This window comes from Enoplosus armatus, chromosome 9 (assembly GCF_043641665.1).
Source record: "Enoplosus armatus isolate fEnoArm2 chromosome 9, fEnoArm2.hap1, whole genome shotgun sequence".
In the NCBI taxonomy this organism is placed as follows: domain Eukaryota; kingdom Metazoa; phylum Chordata; class Actinopteri; order Centrarchiformes; family Enoplosidae; genus Enoplosus; species Enoplosus armatus.
In genome coordinates, this window is record NC_092188.1 from 1,859,390 (window position 1) to 1,873,447 (window position 14,058).

A 14,058-nucleotide genomic window follows, 5' to 3' on the forward strand; every position below is an offset into this window, starting at 1 on the left:
AGAAATAATATAGTAAAAATGGATCCAATGGAAAGGAGAAATAAAATGTAATTTTTTTAATGTTGCGTGACTTTATACTGTTGTTACATGTTGTCTGTTGATTTAACTGTATAAAGATTAACTCATTAAAATTCTATTTGTAATATACGATCATATAACTCCTAATTAACAGTGAAATGTCTCATCAGATATACTGAACTTTACTTTATTCTTGACACGTCATGGCATCTTTAAGCAGTTTGAAATGATTATCCGCAACGTTTTAACTCTTAATTAAACTTAGGTTTAGATTTGTATCGTCTCTGATTCGGTTTCTAAATGAATTCTGGTTCAAAATCTTTGCTAATTATCTGAGAAGTAAAAGTATTCCACACTGAGTGCCATTAACTGTCTACCAAACTGTCTTTTTACCACAAGAGGTCGCCAAAGTAATAAAGTTTCAAGTCTGACACACAGGGGCTTTAATATTTTCTTCCATGCTCTCATCATTAGGGGACACATTGTGTTACCTGTTAATGCTGAGGTAACGTTAAGATCCTTTGTTTTCGGTTTCTAAATGAAGGGATGTCTAATGTTGTTGGTTGCTGCCACTAAGTTCTTTTTCTGTTGGACGTGAGAGATTTGCTTCTCAAGGGCTTGTAGCCGACGGCGTACGATGCACGTCAAAACTCCCACAGACTGGTTCCATCCAGACTGTAGACTACATATGGTCAGGACCGCGTCACCTCTCCAGAAAAGCATCATCATTTGGTCCCTGGATCAGCACATCCTGTCTGTTCAGTGCATTTGGTCTGTCATCTTGTGACATCAAGCTTTGTAAAAGACAGATGAAGTGAACACACACACAGCTCAATTTGCAAAATACGCTGATATGTGGACATACACTATTTTTATTGAATACGTTCAATTACATGTAATTCATTTACAGATAAACCAGTTCATCCTTAAAGTAGCTGACTGTTATTTACATGTCAGAGTTTTAGCTTCTCTGAATGAGCTCGCAGGAAGCACTTCGTGTTAAATGGACACGCTGGCGGGTGAAGGGTGAACATGTTTAACTTGCTATACCTTCGTTGACGAGTTACCCAATGCAGAAATGTCAGCGCGTTATTACAAGTTAACAAAATGGGGCCTTTTGTTTCAGAAATTAGATCTCTGTTTTCAATAAATAACACTGTACTGACACCTATAAGCACTCAGAATGACTCAATTATATGACTAATTTCATTTTGAAAATACAAAAAGTCAAATATAACCTTGTAATTCTGCTGTCAGTAATTGTCTGTAGCTTCAAATGTGAGGTTTCTTGCTCTGGACTATCCATTGGCAGATCAAGCTGTTCATGCTGTGCGGTGCATTTCTGGGCCTCTCAGGTTTTCTTGCTTAGACTCACAGGTCTGTTGAGACCCTGGTGTCAAAATGTGTTTTTTTAACTTTGGGCTACCTATAGCAATAGGCGCCATAAAGATGCATCATCTTGTTGGGGAATCCAAATGAGCGCACCCCTGCCTCGGGGATGCCACCGCAGCGCTCTCTGGGGCTGTTGATGGGAAACCGCACGCTGCCGTCTTTCAGCCATCCACCGTCACACTGGTCATACTTATGGAAGCGCCAGGCGGAGTAAAGCTGGCCGACCAACGCCAACTCAGCTCCCTGATGTTGACATGCGCGTCCCGCCTGCTCGAAGGAGAAAGCCCCCGATATGTAGGAGACCGAGCCTGTGAGAGGGGAGGAGGAAGGGTTTATGGAAACGCAAAATCAAGCTGCTGTAAGTCCTTTGTTTTTAACTTGTTTTCACGTTTTTCTGACATCAGTGGAAGTTTCCAGGGACAGACGGCCAAGTATTTTCCCACTGATGAACTTTTTAATCGTGTCTCACCAACAGATTTTATTGTCCTCTGTCAACCTACTATCAGTCCCACTCTCACCCTGTAGCTACTAAAGGTCAGCTGGGCCTCACAGAGTTGACATTTCATAGAAACACTACAAAATGATTGTGAGATAAAGAAACAACATCCTTCTCTTCACACTAAACAGTGCTGCTCCTGACTTTCCTGGAATCTGGCTTTGTTTTCTGGTCCAGACACGATGACCACTGCTTCGAAATAAGTCTGATGTGAGCATTGAAGGTGAAACTGAATCTGAAACTGATAAATAAACCTCACTGTCAATATCAGTCAAATGACAGCACGGACTCTTACGGCCTGCAACTGGCTAAAATACTAAGAGACTAGACTGAGACTAGACTAAATGTTGATCCAAGCCACGGCACTCGGAGCTTACCAGACGCCTGGGAGGTGAAGCAGAAAGCATCGAACCGATCGTGATTCTTATCTTTTGGTCCATAACTGCGGATGCCCGGGACCAGCTCTCCTCCACAGGCAGGTCGGGGGTGAATGATGGGGTAATGAACGGTCCCATCATGGAGCCAACCTGCATTACACCAGTCCAGACCCTCCGTCCACGCTGCAGGAGGAGACATGCTGATTCAAGAGAGCTGGAATAGCTGCAGACAACAGTAAGAAGCACTTTGCACAGTATGCGGTACCTCTGTACAGCTGGCCGTAGGAGGCTAATGTGCCATCTTGCTCGGCACAAGCCTCCTTAGCCTCATGGAACGTGAATCTGTAGCGGCCATTTTTACTCTGATATGGAAACACCACACCTGAAGATAGAAGCCATTTGTCAGTGTTTATGCATCCTCTGATATTTTCAGACAGCAGATAGGGAGCCGCTCCTTCAGTCTAACATTTTGAATAGACTCTGGACTCCTTCAATTACCTTCAATCCTCAAATTAACGACAACGCTCTCATCCTCGATGCCATTGACAAGCTCGCAGCGATACTTGCCGCCATCTTCCAGCTCAAGATGTCTGAGCTGCAGGGAGGCGTCCATGGTGTGAGCCTTCCGGAGAGAAGCCCGCGCTCCAAGATGGCCGTATGGCTTGGAGGCATGCGCATTTAAAATTATGATAATGTTCTCCGGCCCTACGTGCTCCGGCTCCAGCTTTGTCCATTTCACTTTGTAATGGCTAGGTTTGGTTCTCAGGATACACGGCAAGGTGACATTTTCTCCCCTTCGGCCGACGACCTCAGCGAACACAGGCGGCTCGAGGAGGTACTTCAGCTTCTTGGCTGCTGCGGGTGAAACAGGATGCAGGTGTCAGTGCCACCCAATGTCACTGTTACTCCATGTAGTTAGTTATTTAGACCGCACCATTGTTTTCTGAACATGGTAACATGGTGGTTAATGCAAGACAATGCAAAGTCATAATTAGAATTCATCTAAAAGACTATATATAAATAGGAATATATGTATTCATACATACACTGTATGTACACATTTAGAGAGAAGCTGTCTGCTACTGATGCCAGCTGCATCCCCGATCTCTCTCCAAGAATTCAGTGTCTTTTGTGTGTCTTTGTAATCTCGACACGATAAATCACATGAATGCGGACAACACCTTCCTCTGCTCGAAGGTGCTGCACTCACGTGACATGCGCAAAAAAGGTAAAAACCCTGCATACTTTCACACCTCCACTGGCCAATCACTGAGTGACGTGACAGAAAATGGACACAACTCTTTCAATTTATGTTGAAATCACGCAGCCACAGTTTATAGCCTACTGAAGTTATAATCCTTGAATACAGTTTTCTTGAGTTTAGACACTGGTTGCCTCCACAGAGGTCGAACATGCCGGGAACACAGAGAGAAGTCCGATCACTCATCACATTCACTGTTCTGACTGTACCTGCTATGCTGGGGGTGTATATAGCTGACGACCAGGTGAAGCAGCTTGATGTTAACAGAAGAATCACCGCACAGTTCATTATGAAGGGAGTCACTCTGTCAGCTCCTACAGCTCATAAGAAAACAGCACAGAGTTTTTGATGAGATTCACTCTTTGGCGCCAAAACCGACACCCATCTTTGTTCTCACAAGACCACCTGACAGGTTTCCATCAATGAGGAGAAACTGTAGTAAGTTTGACAAATAATCCAAGGTTTTATGCACTGAAATGTTATTTTCTGAGTCTGACCTTAGCAACGTTAAAGGAAGAAAAACAATAGTTCAAACCTGTGAAGTTGAGAAGACGCAGATGTGCGGTCATCCTCCCGCGTTGTCCCACATGACGACGACGTTTTCAAAGTGTCTGAATTCCTGGATAATTCACATCAGTGGGACGTAGAAGCTGCTGTTTATCCCTGTTGGCTCTTCTGTCTTCTGCTCAGCTGACATACCCAGTTCATCTCTCTCTGACTCTCCCCCCCCCCCCCCCCCCTCTCCCCTCACTCTGGTCATATGGTCCAGTCTGTTGTCAACAGCGTGTCAACAGGATTGTTGTCCTCTCTCCTCCAGATGTTGATGACCATATGAAGGTCTGACATGCTGTCTTTGTTTCTGTTGTCCTCTGATATCTTCCTCGTTTTGCTTTTTAAAAGTGAGACAAAGTGAAGAGAACTGAAAGAATGTATTATTGTTGAGTAGTTTTCAGCTTCCAAACCAAATATTGAAATGTGAAATGGGCAGTTGTGCTGTGTTAGTCGTACTAGTTGATGTTAGTCGATGTGGAACAACAGCAACTGCCCTGCTTCCAATGGAGGAAAAGATCCGAACCTGCATCTTTAAGACCTGACCTGACTGAATCCAGCTGGTACCCTAAATTTGAGACCCAAACCCAACCTCAGACCAGAAGCTTTATTTTTGATATACATCATTCATTATGGACCATGTGCTAGCCAGGCTAACTAGCTAGTGAGCAAGCAAGCTATGTCACAGACAATGAAGTTGTGATTTAGCTGGACCCAGTTCAGAATAGAATATAGTATACTTGAATGTCCCTGTGAGAATAAAGACAGTCTTGTACTGAGCAGCTAAATAACTCACTAGCGGGTTACTTTGCTTGCTCGTTGAGTCTGTAGGTGCCACCATTCCTTCTGATTTGACATGACTGGACAATGACAAGACCACTGTCTAAAGCCAAACGCCTGGTGTGATATCACGGACTGAGCTACCCAGTGCTGCAATATGCTGAAAGTTTTAATCCCTAAGAAACAGTTCGGTGTCTTTTGTCATTCCTAGTCTTAAAACCTCACAGTATTTTGCTCCAGAATTAAATTTAATACAAATCAGCGAGTCAATTGTTTCAGGTATCTGCAACAGATTCTTATTTTAACATTCCTGTAACAAGAGAAGTTGTTCAGTAAAATTACTCTAATTTCTTTAAAACCATATTTGACTAATTAAAGTGTCAAATCTGCATGCTGGCTATTAAATTGTCTCCTGCCGTCAAACAGCGTATTGCAGCATACAGTGCAAACGGTGATGAGCCATCACTGAAGCCTGCGGACAACAAGCCTTCCTGTGTATTCTAACCTTTCCCAGAGGGTTGGTGCCAAAGAGGACTATAGTGTGCATTCAGCCATCTTTGTTGTTGCCCACACAGCTCTGGGGGCAGTGGGAGAGGAAGATGTGTCGGCTCTAGTTTCCTCTGCCGCCGTGGCCCCCCGGGAAAAAGGGTCGCATTGTGACAGTCACGGTCTCCACGCAGTGACAGCAGGCGGCGGTCACACAAACACCGTCCAATGTGGAAAGAAGACGAAATAATGGGATTCTTCTGTTTTTGCTTGTGTTGCTTCTCCATTGTGCTCTGTCATCAATGGGACTCTTTCTTGTCTTCCAATTAGTATTCACCCAAACACCTCTAGGTGAAAACGTCCAACTGTCTCTGCAGAACTGTCTATCTGTCCATCCATCCATCCATCCATATGGTCTGAAGTTTTTACAGAACCAGCACCAAGGTAACACTTAACATAAAAATAAATGTAAACATTGCACGTTTAATTGAGCTGTGATCTAAAATTGTAAAATTGCTCTAAAAAAAAAATGGGAAAGTGAAAAAGAAGTAAACTCAAGGTGACATAGCAGCTTTAGCTAACACCTTTGGAAAGTATATGAGACACGTCTTCCATCAACTAAATGGCTTAAAGTCGATGAATCCTGTCTGAGACCAGTTTCAGGTCATTAATGAAAAGTGTAACTTTTGTTTGGAACTTTGTTTGCACAGCTTGAAGGAGAGTCAATGCAGAGCAACATGCAAATAGATCAACAATACAGCAAAGAACAGTTCTCCTTTGACATTTTGAAAAAACACATTCTTACAGTCATTTATGCCCCCCCCCCCCTTCTCCCTCCATCATCAGCACCACTCAGTTTGGTGAGTGAGCAGCACAAACATCGCCCTCTGCTGTATGTAGACTGTATAAATACTTTAGCATCAATGAATAACAGGACTTTATGACTTTACTCTAACAGTAGCACCACTGTGGCATCACAGTTCTTTACAGGTGGGGGTCAGAGGTCAGAAAGACCATGCATTTCCTTTTTCAAAGGAAGAAAAACAGGCTCAGTTTAAGTTGACCACCACACAGTATTCTTTGTAAAATGTACAGTAATTTGGGGACAAATGACACGACGCCACAATGAGCATTTCTTTTTAGTACTTCTGCAGAAAAACATGCCAAAGTTGAAGTTGAATAACTTTCTTATCATGCCATCGGGTTTATTGTATTCTTTTGCGACTGCCTCGCGTTGGTTTGAAAGCCTTGATGGATTATGTTTTCCTTTTAAAGACACGAGCATCAGTCATTTCTTGTCACTCAGTCTCCCTGTTTGACTGATTCCTTTCTCCTCTGCAGCTGCTGAAGGCTCTCGGTTTCCAGCCTGCAGGTGAACTCTGTTGGCCCCGCGGCGCGCTCTCTCACGCGCTGACACTTCATTTCCATTTGATTGATGGATTTGTTATTGGTGCCCTGCAAGTTATTTTTGAGGGAAAACTCCTGAAGCAGCGAGTTGAGTTGGGAATCACTTCGATATTTGTTGATTCAGATTGTTTAGGGTCACATGAAGTCAGTAAGAACAGAAACCATCTGTTGAAAGCACCCTTATCTTCAGCAGTCTTTAATTGAAGAGCCGACTGGCCGAATGTCCCTCCCATCCATCTACAGTAGATGAGCGAGGCTGATATGAGAGCAGGTCGGGCCTGCCTGCAGCCCTGATGCCGTATCAGTTTGCGTGATGCATCGGTGCGTGACTGTTAACGAAAGGCGTGACAAGATGTGGGGTCACGAAGGCGGTCTCATGGGTTAAAGTATGTACTTTCTGACAACATTTCTACGACTCTGAAAGGTTCCCCCTTCCCCATGTAAAGACACGCTACCCCCGGAAACATTTCTAACATTCCTACAGATGCCCCGTCTCCTGAAGCCCTCGCTGAGAGTGACAGTTTCTGAGTGCAGTGACAGATTTGCCCTCCTCACAGTTTAGAGAGCTAAATGTTCCTGACAGCTCAGAGAGGCTCCCCTGTCTGACCGAGGGTTACCTGTATTCATGCAGGTAACTGCGGGCACCTTTGTTGTCTTTGCACACCTCACACATGTTAGGTTAGGGAGTCCAAATGGATTTGGATTTGACCTTTGACCCTTCATTATGCAGCAAACAGTTAACTTCTTTGAATAAGCAACATGAAAACAGTTTTGCATTCCTTTCCTCACAGTAAAGTATCAGTGGAGCAGATACCTGTATGAGATTATGTTGTGTGATTGCATTGGAAACTGTCAGCCTGGGAATGATGCAGTTCTTTGTGTTTCTAGAAGAACTTAAATAAAAACACCGTTTCAGGAGAACTCATTTGTTACCTTCTCTCCTTTGTGAGTCTTTCAACGAGACAAACCATGTTATCTGAAAAATGACGTTTACCGTTTTTTAAACCAACTCAATGAGCTGAAAGGCACTAAAACAGTTTGTCGAGCTGGCGGGAGCTGCAGAGCTGGGTGATCATTGACTGTTGGATTGACACGACGAGCATCAACGTTTGCCAAATGATTAGATGTAAATGTAAATGTGGACCCAGTGTACACCCACCCATCCACCCCCACCACCTCCACCACCTCCTTATGAATTCTGTGCGGTACAAGAACGTTTCCTCCTGCTATGTAATGCTTAATCATGTAGCAGCCATTTTTAAAATGTCTTCATTTCTAATTTCTGTCAGAACGCCACATTATCTGGTTATCTGACAGGCGTCATGTGACTCTCTCCATCATTCGTACATTTTTGTGATGTCACATTTCCGTGCTGTGCCGGTGGTTGTCAAGTGATCACTGAGACGTGTCATTTGACTCTCTCTTCTGCATTTTTTTATGTCACATTTTCTGATGATTGTGTGACATGTGACTCTCTCCAGTCTCCCAGCAGGCCGTGCAGGCTCTTCACTGATTGGCTGCTCACATACTCTGCTCTGCCAGGTGCTATGAAGTACTTCATCAATGACTCATGCTCATAGCCCTTAGCACTTTAACCTTGTTAACTTTATTTTTCAGTCTAAAATGCTAGTACGGTTCAGGCGTGAAAAGCACAATTATTAATGTAAATTCAATTTTGTCAATTTAACCCTTTTAACAAAACAGCGATACACAAACAGAGGGAACACATGTAGACAACAACAGGAGAACAAGCACTTGACCTGTTGTCCTTTAATGTGGAGTAATTTACTGATGAGCCTGAGGCTCCTCGACCAATCACTTACCAGTTGAGTTCGTTTTGTAACGACGCCCTGTGAGATAGTCACACAGGTAGATATAGATCTGAGAGCAGAGACGGTCGAGAGATAAGTCAACATTCCCATACCTGTCTTACTCTGTTTAGCCTGGAGCTCCTCAGGGTCGTCTGCACCAAACGCCACAACACAGAACAATACAAGACAGCAACAGAGAGTGTGTGTGTGTGTGTGTGTTCATGAATAAATACAGTATCTACAACTCCCCGCAACAAGGATGCTTTTCACATCGTTCTGGGGAAAATAGACACAGACACACAAATCTCTCAGCAGAAAAACACAGTTTTTAATGTGATTTCAACATACACAGCATTTCTGCTAGAAAAGGGTTATTGTTTTTGTCCTGATGGATATCACTTATTTTAATACGTTTTAATAATGTGTCAACATAATGAAACAGCATATGACAGATAAACGGGCAGAAAAAAGCTCTGGACCAGGTTTGGAAGGTAGCGTATTGCTGCCACCATGACAAAAAAAAGATTTGGTCACTTTTCATGTGATATTATTATAGTGAAATAAGTTGAGATGTCAATATAACAAGTTTCTTGTTTTGATGAATATGCTGATTTTGTGAAATAACAAGAAAGCTTCATGATACAGCGAAATAAAGTTTTCTTGTGGAATAACGTGGCAGTTAGTAATAACAAGAAAATATGTCAGAAACTGAAACTGAGGCTTAGTTATGACAATAAAATATGTGAAATGAAGTCACCACATTCACTTGTAGAAAATGTATCACGAACCCATGGATAAAATGCTAAGATCAATGTTTTTGCATTGCACACCTACTCACTCTGAAATGAGCATGTAGACCCCCCAAAAGCCCCCACAGTTCAGTATAATAGCTCTACTGTGCATCAGCAAGTTAAGTGTGAAATACCTGTACAGCGTCCTAATGTATGTTATCTCTGCGTTACATAACAGGCAGGTCTGGTCCTGTGTTTATCTGGTTTCATCTGGTGCCAGGCCTCTTGTAGCCTCCATGGTGTTACTATTGATGCCCTCCTGCCTCCGCCTCTGATCGGGAGATTGTGTTATCAGTGGGGCCCCGGAGCCAGCCTGCTGGACTGATGGAGTGACAAGAAGGATCCACTTCCATAGCAAAAAAAAAAAAAAAACTGTGGCACGCACATTTGGACTTCTGGAGTCCCTGACGAGGATCAGGTGACAAAACCAACAAGTCCTCAAACGAAAAAAAGAGGTAGTTTATCAGGATATGTCCTGATGGGAAGGTTGTTGATCTGGTGACCCCATCAGTAGGACAGAGACATAACAACTGTACTTTTTTGCATGTCAGGGCGTTTTCACATTAGGTATGATTGATTCGTCCCCCCCCCCACTCCCCTGCTGGTCAGCTTTTACATTGTTCCGTACCCGCCATAACACATCAAGAAGAAGAAGAGTACACGTATGTCATCAACTATGCACATTTGTTTATGTTGTCGCTCCGGTGTAGAAAAGAGCACTATGAGCACTCTGCCTACTGTTGTTGCTACTGTGGAGACAATGTCAACAACGACCCGCTCGCTTCACACTAATCAAACAAGCTGGACTTTGGGGTCAAGTGTAGTCTGATCCGGCCCGGGTTCACTTACAGGCTCTTATATGGAGTTTTCAGAAAGTCCTTGTTTTTAGCGACACCGGTGGCCGTGAAGTGAACGGCAGTCAGCGTCCTCGTGTCTGTCTGACAACAGACTGATTTACAATAACGTTACTGTCTGTAATGTTCCTATATCTTATTTGGACCATTGGCTCCGAGATACAAAATGTCACTTCATCAGCTAACGTTACGAAGCAACCAAACTCTCTTTTTATTAGTCTAATAAATAAACTCACAAAATGACTTTCCTTATTAAACAAGCTGTTAGAGGCAACCGAGAAAGTCGGGGAGGGTCTCATTTTTTATGTGATGTTACACATCGTTCACACGTTGGCAATAAAAAGAGATTAATACATGTAAATTGTCTGAATTGAACTTTGATCACACAACGTAGTCATTCATGCTCTCACATCGGTGGTTAGACGGGGAGGGGCACCTGGAGTGTTAGCAGCAGGCTAGCAGCTGGAGTGTTAGCAGCAGGCTAGCGGCTGCGTTTTGGTATTTGGTGCGTACAAATACTGAATTCACTCCATCATATTATATCTTTGTATTATCACAGTCTCTTTTAAGTTTGTCCCTGCTCCCCCACACTTTTTCTTAATACAGTTGTGATACTGGAAGTCGTTTCAGAAATACTGGCCCGCTTTCACTGCTATCAGTTGGCTACTTGATCCAGTGGAAAATAAACAGTAGAAGTTGTTCGGCCACGGACAATTTAATCCAACTGAGCAGCTTGAATTTAAAACTGTTTTGTTTTGATTTTGGACGGAGATATGTGGATGTATTTCAGCTTCGGTTTAACACACAACACTGTGTTATCGCTGTATAAATATATGTTAAGCTGTCAATTGTTTGACAACATGTTCTATTGTGTCTAGTGTTTAGTATCCATCCATCCGAGCCAACGTCACCTTCACTTTTGATTTTTTCACGCTTTTATTTTGAAGTAAAGCAAAACATTGAGTCAGAAACAGAATCAGACTCATTTTCACCAGCTTTTACTAAACAAAAGTTCCACGTTTGGAAAAATAAAAAAAGAGAGATCACTGAAAACGCGTTCTTGGTAAAAGAGACTTGAATCTAGTCAGTCGAGCTACAAAATCTTAGCTTGGTGGAGCTGACTAACACATGGTACAGGGATAACAGAACTGCAACATTTACGGTGGAATGGAAAGTATTTAAGGAATTGTTAAATATTATCTACCATTTGACATGAATGTCATACTGACAGGGACGCTTTGTATTTTCACCAGCACGAGTCTTTCTTGAGATCTGGAATGACAGCGACTCGTGGCATCTCTCTGGCATTCAACAGAAAAAAGAAAAACAAACAAACTATAATGCCTGTAATCTCTCCAGTCTCCTCACATTTACCTGGCAGCGGACTGGAACAGTCATCTCTAATAACGTTGCAGGACTTCAGAGAGGAAAAGGATAAAAAGAACACATGAAACATATGAACGAACCACAGCGACAGATTTGATATCTTAAAGATAATTCCAGTTTATTGGCGCTTGGGTCTTATTTTCATAGTTATTTCTGTTGGTTTTGTTGACATTGTACTCACCTAAGCAATTGCTGCTCCATGAAAAGAGGGATTCATCCACTATAATGTTAGCCAATGTGAACGTATTACATCTGATGGGGGATTAGCAAAGCGTTCATTTTATTGACTTCAGAGGACACATTGTTCACCACACTGGAACACAATGTACTAAGAGGTCAGAGGTCAACTGTTAAAACAACACTGTACATTACCTAAGGGGTCATTGGTGAGCAGCAGCGGTTGGTTGGATCTACACCTGTGGATGTTTGGCCAGAGTTTCAAGAGGCTCACTGTGTGAACCTGACGTTGGCTTGGAGGCTTGTTGATTTAAGTGAAACCTGTAACTCTAACTGCCGAGATGAAGCGATGAGGATCGAGAAACGAGAGCGGTTCAGCAGAAAAGACAAGATGAGACTTGTGGGCATGTATGAACAAGAAAAGACGTCGTTATGGCTTTAAGTTTTAAGTTCCTGTAAGTTATAAATCCAAATATGTGACACAAGCTAATGGGTTTCTTCCAAAAACAAGGCTGCACCTGCATGAATCAACTCTTGTCCTTCAGTGTGCAATAGATTCATCAATTATTTTATGAGATCATGCTTCTGTTGGAACACTGATATATGAAATAAGAAGAATCACCCTGAAAAAAAGACTAAAAGACTCTTTTGGACTGCAAGCAAATTCAATTTTGATTAGAATTAATGACAAACTTTGATACTGAATGTGTTACAAATATGTTGTACATGATGTGTCGACACAAACACAGTGAAAGTTACTGAATGTCGCGTAATCTGTGAGAAATGAACAATGTTACTTAAAGATGATAGTGAAAATGTGCGTCACTAATGATGTTATAACTTTTACTACATCATTAGTCAACATTATGACATAATTAATGTACAGTTAAACTGAACTAAAATAACATTGACCTCTCGGCTCTGCTGGCCTTGAATGGGTTGAATGTCCCGACCATGAACCGCGATATCCTGGGTTTTGAGTTGCATGGTTTGTTGCATGTCATTCCCCATTTTAATAAATAATAAAAATGAAATATACAAATAATAATGCATTATCCAACAATTTCCTGCACTGATAGATAATATTGCATTTTGTTTGTACAAGTTGTGATAGAAGCACACAGGATACAAATACTGTAATGATCTATTTTCTGGATAGATTTTATTCTGCACATCCTTCACAGTTTAATACTTGAATAGCTCAGTTTGTTGTAACCTGATATTTATTACATTTTGGTAGGAAAACTAGCTAGTCAAGAAGTCGTGACATGCATACACAAGAGGGACATCATCAGTCCTCAGGGGGTGAACACATTTCAGAAATAAAACAGAAAACAAAAATACTCAAACCGGAGGAAATGGTGCATTTGTTGGGGACTATTTTCAGCAGCGGATGAATCCACATTTAGCCCTAGTGAGTATTTGGGGCAGCAGGACGATGTATGTGCGACTGAGTCAAAATAAACTACAGTGTGTGTGTGTTCATGGTGACACAGTGCGGCTCACTGAGGTGTTTTGGACAACAATGGAGCTCTATGGCTCAGAGGACGAAGACCTGTTAGGAGGATCAAGTCTTTGTCGGTTTTGGGTCTTTTTTGACAAAAATATAGAACATGTGACTTTATCCTTTAATAAAAATTGTACACTCATAACAGAACATGGTGAGGCAGGATGAGGTGCACCGGCCCGCCCGTTAGTGGAGACATACAGTTTGATGTCAGCTGGCTGGTCACACAGGATGCTGAGCAGACTTCGAGGCCTCTTCTGTCACCGCGCAGTTCATGGCTTCTCTTTGACGCCTGTGGTCTCAAGTGATAATAGTTCAAATTCCCCAAAATCATAACAACATTCCTGCCTGTTGTTTCACCTTTCTGAAGAAAAGGCTGTTTCTGCTGATGGAGGACACCGATACAGGTGTGAGTGACATCTCTTATCAAGCGTTACAGCAGGAAGAGGAAGAGGAGGAGGAGGAGGAGGCATGCAGAATTATCCCTTAACTCCACCTCCAGCCTGTAACATCTAATCACAGTCTTCTTCAGGAACCGCCATGCCCGCATCCTTTCTGTATTGTGACTGTCGAAGGCTCAGTAACTGAGGCCAGCAAATAATGCGTAAAGGATACAGCAACCACTATACCTGCTAAACATTAGCATGTTAGCTTTGTCAGTGTGAGAATGTTAGTATGCTAATATTAGCATTTAGCGCAGAATAGAGAGGGCCGAACTGCGAAGGTGCAAAAATATCCACAAATTAAAAATACTATAATAATAACA

At 42.4% G+C, this 14,058-nt stretch overlaps 1 protein-coding gene across 1 annotated transcript; it reads right to left on the minus strand.

Annotated features, from left to right (window-relative positions):
- Positions 1-1,440: 1,440 nt before the first annotated feature.
- On the minus strand, positions 1,441-4,113 carry hapln2 (hyaluronan and proteoglycan link protein 2). The gene is made up of 6 exons (XM_070912247.1): positions 4,080-4,113; positions 3,754-3,858; positions 2,782-3,138; positions 2,549-2,665; positions 2,284-2,466; positions 1,441-1,718 (listed from the first exon to the last, which is right to left on the minus strand). Exons 1-6 carry the CDS (start codon positions 4,111-4,113, stop codon positions 1,441-1,443), a joined length of 1,074 nt encoding a protein of 357 aa, XP_070768348.1.
- Between the last annotated feature and the right edge of the window lie 9,945 nt (positions 4,114-14,058).

Bases quoted from the DNA above. Each gene is read 5' to 3' on its own strand.
- hapln2 (XM_070912247.1), bottom strand. From the start codon at position 4,113: ATGACCGCACATCTGCGTCTTCTCAACTTCACAG. The intron at 3,859-4,079 runs GTTTGAACTATT...TATGAGCTGTAG, and splicing joins GCGTCTTCTCAACTTCACAG to GAGCTGACAGAGTGACTCCC. The intron at 2,666-2,781 runs GTAATTGAAGGA...TTCTATCTTCAG, and splicing joins CGTTAATTTGAGGATTGAAG to GTGTGGTGTTTCCATATCAG.